At 58.4% G+C, this 7,611-nt stretch overlaps 2 protein-coding genes across 2 annotated transcripts; one reads left to right on the forward strand and one right to left on the reverse strand.

The window, feature by feature from the left end:
• Positions 1-754: 754 nt before the first annotated feature.
• On the forward strand, positions 755-3,831 carry SPRG_14668 (hypothetical protein; the record flags this gene model as incomplete). Its single annotated transcript, XM_012354075.1, has 6 exons — positions 755-1,511; positions 1,569-1,738; positions 1,793-2,115; positions 2,179-2,572; positions 2,621-2,832; positions 2,886-3,831. The coding sequence occupies 6 exons, from the start codon at positions 755-757 to the stop codon at positions 3,829-3,831; spliced, it is 2,802 nt and encodes a 933-aa protein (XP_012209465.1).
• Positions 3,832-4,118: 287 nt separating this feature from the next.
• On the reverse strand, positions 4,119-6,914 carry SPRG_14669 (hypothetical protein; the record flags this gene model as incomplete). Its single annotated transcript, XM_012354076.1, has 14 exons — positions 4,119-4,368; positions 4,418-4,563; positions 4,611-4,761; positions 4,806-4,918; positions 4,965-5,034; positions 5,085-5,213; positions 5,261-5,429; positions 5,504-5,695; positions 5,747-5,955; positions 6,012-6,142; positions 6,195-6,317; positions 6,361-6,517; positions 6,565-6,702; positions 6,750-6,914. 14 exons carry the CDS (start codon positions 6,912-6,914, stop codon positions 4,270-4,272), a joined length of 1,992 nt encoding a protein of 663 aa, XP_012209466.1. The 3' UTR covers positions 4,119-4,269.
• Between the last annotated feature and the right edge of the window lie 697 nt (positions 6,915-7,611).

Genomic DNA, 7,611 nt, shown 5'->3' on the forward strand with positions numbered 1-7,611 from the left:
CTCATTTCCTGCCACGGAGGCCTTGAAGCCGGAGGTCATCGCATACGTCAAGAAGGCGCTCGGTGGTTTCAACCCCAAGTTCAAGCACCTGGATGCGTCGGCATGAAGGCGCCGGGGTGGGCAGGGAAACCCCCCTGGCGAAGCCATTCCCCATGCGACGATACCGCCCCCGATTCCCCCCCCGCCACCACCGGCCACGCCAAGACCCGGCGAATTTGGGCCGGAGCGTGGTGACCCCCAGGGACCACACTCGGGCACGGCCTACAAGGGTACTGTCACGCGCCGGCTTACTTCGCCGCCCGCGCGGACAAAAAAAACCCTACGCACAGGACAACACGCCTACACACGCACCGGAACGCTGGTTCTCCCGCACCGGAACGCACAGGCGTCATCCCACGCGTCGTCGATGGACGAGAACGTCGACTTAGGCCACGTCGAGATGGCAAGCACCGGAACGCTGGTTCTCCCGCACCGGACCGCTCAACCGCTACTCGACGTGCGCACTGCTGCGGCTCCATCGGCATATGAGCACGCCGCCGGGGGTCGCAACACGATTGTAAGCACCGGAACGTTGGTTCTACCGCACCGGACCGCCATTACAGCATCACGTTCAACGTCGACGGACGAGAACGACGACTTTGATCGCACTGCGACGGCGAGCACTGGAACGCGGGGCATCCCGCACCAGAACGCTTCGCAACCATCGCAGAGAGCGCGTACGCATGAGCAGCAACTTCGCTTCCGGGTGGCATCCATGGCGGCACGCAAACGGCTTCTGTCGGGACACGTGCGGACACCTCTGGCGGTTGACGTGGCGTTTGCGGCGCAGCTCCAGAGCCACCTGCGCAAACGACTTGAGCTCCACACCAAAATCGCACAAGCACGGCTCAACATCGCGCTCATGGAAGCAGGTCTGCAACAGCTTCCCGACGCGTCACACGAGACGGACGCGGAGACAGCCGCGGACCTTGATGAGACCAAGATCGAGCAAATTTCGCAGCTGGTGCTTCTCAAACACTTGACGCCGGAAGACACCGTCATGCTTCTCCGCGGTCAGTGCCCCAAGGATCCGCGACCGAACAAGGCGCTCTTCCCAGAGGAGCTGGCCCGGTTGCTCCACGGTTACTCGCACTGCGACACGCTCATCGCTGTAGCATCAGCCGGATTTACAATCCCGACCCGGGCAATCGCGTCGGCCAAACCGGCGCATCCGAAGAACCACAACTCGGCCGAACGGCATAGCCGCACAGTACGCCGTCACCTGGCAGAAGGCCAAGCGCGCAACGAGTATGCGTTCTTCACCGACGCGGTTCTCGCCCGATGGACTCACGCCGGCCACGACATCCGGCTCAGCCCGCTCGGCCTTGTACCGAAGAACAACGCGAGCCTTGATGTCGATGGACGCGTCATTCACGACCTTTCGGCACCGGACAAAGCGGCGGTCAACGATCTCACGAACAAAGACTTGCTACCGGACGTGCGTTGGCGTCGAATCTCGGAAGTCGCGTCACGTATCATCGAGTTGCACAAGCGGCTAACCGCGAGCACAAGGATCATGGGGATGGCAGGCGACGTCAAGAGCGCGTTCCGGCATCTACGGGTCGCGGCTTGCGACGCCAAATGGCTTGGCGCCCGAGTTCCCGGATCCAGCCATTGGGGCCTCGATCTCTCGGGTCCTTTTGGCTGGTGCGGCAGCCCACCGTTCTACGTCGTGTTCGGCCGAGCGATCTCCTTTCTGGTATCTCGGGAATCGCCCAGCTCGCTCAATCCAACACAATCAACCGACACGGAGCCATTTTGGGCGCTCGAATGGATGGACGATCATATCCTCATCGAGCTCGTCACACAGCCCGATTCGGAGACGGTCCCAGCTCGAGCGACGGCGGCGGAAACCGCGCTACGGCTAGGCATGATGGCGGTACTAGGACCGACAAGCATCAACGAGAGCAAGTTCAAGGAGTGGACGCCCAACCTCCACGCTTTGGGTCTCATTTGGCACTTGAACGAAGCGACGGTCTCGATGCCAGAGGACAAGATTGCACGCGCCTCGGCACGCGTCGACGCTTTGCTCATCCGAGGCCGCGCTACAAAAACTACCCTGCTGCAGGTGCTGGGGTCGCTCAGACACGTTTGCTCATGCGCCCCAGCAGCCAGAGCGTTCTACCAACGGCTACACAGCGTGGCCGTCAATGCGACGCCATTCAAGACGTTTACACTGCCCGACCTGGCCCGCCGCGACCTCGAACTTTTTCAAGCCATTCTGGCGCAAACCAACTTTGCCCACGTACCGGCAGCCATCTTTGATCGGTCGTCCGAACCCGGCCTACACCTCTACATGGACGCGAGTGACGAAGGGCTGGTCGTTCTGGACCTCGCGCACCGTCGCTACATCCAGCTGTTTTTCGACCAATCCGAGCGCGAGATGATCCGGGCGGTCAGTGGAAATTCGTCTGGCACGGAAGCGCCGGACACAGCGTTCTTCTCGATCAACGTCCGCGAGCATCTAAGCTTGTGTCTCGCGGTGAGCATCTGGGCCCGAGCGTGGTCAACTCTCGACAAAGGCACTCTCCACGTACACGCGTGGATCGACAACGCGTCCAGTGTGTCATGGGCAAACAAGCTCGCAGCGTCCAACGTCTACGCTCAAGAGCTCAACCGCCATCTAGCGCTCGCCCAAGCAGTCAATCGTCTGTACGTCACGGCGGGCCACATGGCCGGAGCACGGAACGAAATGGCCGATTGCGGGTCACGCAGCCTTGCCGAGCCGTTCAAATCGCGATGGCTCCAGTTTTCTCACGGGTGGGAAGCGTGCCCAGTGCCAGCCAACATTCGGTACATGTACAAGCCGACGTCCGACGCTTTCAAGACGCCGCTCTGGCCTCAAGCACACACGACCGCTACAAGGCCGCGTGGGAACAGTGGCGCGTGTGGCGAGGGCATCGCCGACAGTCACCATGGCTACCCAAGGAGGAACGCGAGCAGACCGACGAGCTTGTCCAGTACGTCTTGCACCTCCGCGACGGCGGCAACTCCGCTGCCACCATCCGATCCAAACTATGCGGCATCGCTTGGCGTCATCAGCGACACGGTGGGTACACTGTGGCGCTGGCACCCGACCATCGGCTCGTCCTCCGCGGGATGGAACGGGACGACGGAGCCACCCGACGAATGGAGCCCGTCACAGCGGCAATGCTCTGGCATTTGCGGGCCGGACTCAACTTCGACGACCCCCAGCAGCGCTCACTCTGGGGGGCTACGCTCCTGGGCTTCTTCTTTCTCTTGCGGAAGTCCGAGTACCTCCACGAAGGATCCAAGCCAGCGAAGCACGGTCTCTGCGTGAGAGACATCCGCTTCACGACGGCCTGGGAAGAGGTAGCGACGTCCGAAGATCAAGTGCACGAGGTCCACATCAAGCTGACGAGCTCGAAGACGGACCAGCGGCGCGGCGGTGTGACCTTGCGGTTGTCCCGGTCCGGTAGCTTTTGGCTCTGCCCCATCCCAGCGATTTGGGAGCTGCGGCGCATTGCGATCGCCGCTGGGGCCAAGGCCGACGAACCGCTATGCACCACGCTCGCGCCGGACGGAACAAGAGTCGCGATCAACGAGAGCCAAGTCAAGGCACTCTTACGCGACACGGCGAGAAGGATGGACAAGGACCCGTCAGCTTACTCCACCCACTCATTGCGAAGTGGTGGAGCGACCGCACTCTTCAAGGGCGGCGCGACGGATCTGGCCATCCAGAAGTTTGGCCGATGGCGCAGCGACGCGTTCAAGTCGTACGCACACATCGACGACGTCGAAATCGCTCAGCTAGATTTCGACGCCTACTAAGCAACCCGCCTCACCTCACCCGAGGTCATGGCAGTAATGAAGGCATTACGCCCTTTGCCCCCTGAGCAAGCTCGCCATTGTGAAAAAACATGTGGTGCTGCCGTTCTATATTTTGGGAATCTTGCGTGTGCCCCTTGCTTTTCGGGTCTTGGATGTGTCGAGTTGCTGGAGCCAGTGGTGTCGTGGCACACTATTACGGTCGGTCACTGTCGGTGGTTCCTACATAGATACACTCGACTCGCTGGGACCAGCTGGGCGTTGCTCTGGCATCGGGTGCAACATCTCTGTTGCGATTCAAACACGTGGCTGCATGGATAGGCAGCACGGAGATCTTATTTACCGATTGATTAAAGACGACGATGTGGACGACAGAGGTGGTGAGTGAGGACGTTTCATCTCTCATGCTCCACCTGTCGAGAGACAGCAGACGACTGTGCTTTACGACTCGTCCTTGTACGACTTGAGGTCCGCTTTGCGCTTGTGCTCTTCAATCTTCTCGGCCAAGACGCGCTGCACGAGCTTGGGCGAGATCCCGACCTATTCGAGTACGTGTACGTATGCAAGTGTTGATGATCGCGTGAAAAACCTCGTCTTGGGCGTACGCCATGTTCTGGAGGTAGAGCATCATCTTGCTGATCTCACGACCACTCATGCCTTGCGTGGCAGCTCCTGCCTTGTCCAGGATCGCCGTGCACTCGGGGTTCTCGCCGCCCGGAAGCGCCGCGACGCATTCTAAAACAACGACTTGATACCAGCGGCCAACGACGGAGTTGTGCTACCGGCAAAATAGAGGCGAAGCAGGCGGACGCGCTCGTTGGCTTCGGGCAAGTCAAAGTGCAGCGCATCATCGATGCGGTCGGTAATGGCCGTGTCGAGGTCTTCGGGCCGGTTGGTCGCAATCACAAGCATAAAGTGTTTGGTTTGGGACCCCTACCCCATGTTTTTGCAGACCCTAACCACCACAACGACCCTACCGTGTGGAAGAGCAGCGCGTTGAGAGCATTCCGCATCGCTTCGCTCATGTGGGTTTTGCGTGTGGCTCGGCAGCCCAAGAAGGCTTCGGCTTCGTCGATGAAGATCAAGACACCTACAGATACCTTGTTGGATCGGAACGGACATCGAGATTTTCGGACCCCGGGGGGAGGCTTGGGCCCACCGAAAGAGTGCGTGGAGCTCCGTGACCGCATCACTGCCAAGGGGGCCCTAGACAATATAGATCATGCTCCATGAACAACGGATAGTCACAGACGTACGACGTCACCACCGCTCATGATGGCATAGTCCATGCCCGAGCAAATCGCGAGGCGCTTGGCGACCATGGTTTTCCCCGTCCCTGGCGGGCCGTATAGCAGCAGATGGCGGTAGGGAGCCCCATGTTTTTTCTAGTACCAAGTATCAAGTTGAAAGATTGCAAATGTCGTCATCGCACGGCGTTCTTTGTCGACTTGGCCAAGTCGTACAAGCGTGCTTCGAGCGCCGCGTGGACCACAACGTCCGAGAGCGGCTCTGTGCCGATGGGAGCCGCAAAGAAGCTGCGCACCCAGCCGATGAAGCCGCCACGGCGCGACGTCTCTCGGACCAGCGACGGTTTGCCGAGACTAGATAAATGTAAGAAATCCAAAAATCCAAAAATTCAAAACTCCAAAAAATTCCAATCAATTCTAAATCGTACCGTTGCTCGATGATTTGGCCACCAATGCGTATGCACTCGCGCGTGAGGTAGATGCCAAACGCCAGTGCCACAAACGAACCAATAAACTTGAGCAGTTTGTCCGAGTCCGAGAGCAAAACGAGCGCACCCGCGCCAAGGTTATCGAACGTCGCTTGCAGCGCCGTCATGACCTTGTCCTTCTCGGCTTCAAATCTAAGCAGACGATTGTCATTGCTGCCATTTGTTGGGAGAGGATGGCTCTACTGGGCATGGAGCTGCGCCATCTCAATGTCTTGGTTCATGCGCTGCTGCTTGATACGCCCCTCGACGTCAATGACGGCCTTCTCCAGGGTCGTGTTGCGCTCGAGCCACATGCGCTCCTTATCCGCTTCGAGCTGCCGCTCCTTCAAGATGGCTTCGGTCTCCCGGCGCTTGAGCTCGATGCGGGCACTGGAGGCTTCTTGCATGTCCACCTAACAATGGTGGCGTAATCAATCAAATAAATCAAATAAATCAATCAAATGCGTACAAGCTCCTTGTTTTGGTCGCGCCGCTGCGTATCGTCAAAGCGAATGCGCTCCAGCTCAAGTGCGTTCTCGCGCTCAGCGAGGGCCACTGCGTTGGTGTGCGCCACGGCCAGAGTCTGTCGCTCTTGGTCCGCTAGTAGCCACATCGCACACTCTCCAAACCATTGATACATTGATAGTCATACCTTTGGCCGACACAGTGTCGAGCTCCAGCTGCGCTGTATCGCGCGTGGCCTCGGCGATCTTGCGCTGCTCGATGAGGACCGCAGAGGCTTCTTGGTCCAAATGCACTTGGAGCTTCTCGAGACCTACGAAGCTCGTCATCGGTGCGATTCGAGCGAGGTCGTTTACGGGCCGACGCGTCGTCGAGTTGCCGCTGAAGGCGCTGGGCCCCGGCCGTCGCGTCGCCTTGGCGCCGGATCAACACTTGGGTTGCGGCCACGTTGTGCATAAAGAGCGCATCTTTATCGACCGCGTGGAAGTTTTGAATCGCAATTTTCTCCTTTTCCTATACAGAGATGCACCAGACCATCCACGTCTTATCACGCGAAGTACTTGGCTGTACACGTGGCGCTCGGGGTACACGTGGATGCCTTCGGGCAAGAGGTTGCGCAGCAGCGGCGAGCCAATCACGCCAAGCTGCCGGCGTCCAGGAATTGAGTCGTACTTGAACTCAAAGTTGGTCAATTGGATCTAAATGAGAGGCGTGGGCTTGTATGTATGGAGGCGCCAGCGCGCACCTGCGTGATGACGTGGAGCGAGTGCGTAGCATTGGCGTCCTCGACGCCCGTAAAGGCGTCGGCGTAGGCGACACTGGTGGCATTTGAGGACCGCGCGCTCCGGCCGATGGCGAGGCCATGGCTCGCGGCGGCGGAGGCGAGGACGAGCGTAGCGCAGCGCAACATCGGTCCAAGGCGACGCTTCGGCCACGTGGAATCTTACCGACTTGGCGAATGTGAACGTCAATGTCATGAATGTATGTAAAGATCCATCTTTGTAAAGATATGGCCGAACCGTCGCCACCCACTTGGCCTCACAAAAGCTAGGAAACCAGACAATTCTTCACGTGAGAAAACTCTCCGATTTGCGGCGCTTACAACTATAGCTCACGATCGATAGCAAGTGAGAAGTCAATTATCATTCGTATAGGCAGTGTGGTGGAGTCTGCCAAGCTCTCATGGAGGCGAGGAGATGGCAAAGATACCAGGAGCTTGCCACCAAGGCGCGCCCGAATATAGTATAATTTAACCGAGCCAAATCAAGTCTATATGAGGTCGAAGTCACGCGCAATGTCTCACCGAGGACTTGACTTGTGACAGCATTCTTACGATAACGTGCCTCATGGAGAATTCCAGGTCAGAAACCAAGCTCGTTTTTGGCCGATTTGGTGGTGGGTTGTTGTGTGCTACTCGTACTATACGGTACGACTGCGCTGTCTCTGTGTTGCGTCGTTGCCAGCATTCGCTCGCTTGCTGGATGCGGCTGGACGGCTACGGGCTACTTCGCGAACGAATGTGCATCTTCTCGCCGCCAATCACGACGAAGATACATACTAGTTTTAGATAGATAGATAGATAGATAGATAGATAGATAGATAGATAG

Source organism: Saprolegnia parasitica (assembly GCF_000151545.1).
Source record: "Saprolegnia parasitica CBS 223.65 unplaced genomic scaffold supercont2.145, whole genome shotgun sequence".
NCBI lineage: Eukaryota > Oomycota > Saprolegniomycetes > Saprolegniales > Saprolegniaceae > Saprolegnia > Saprolegnia parasitica.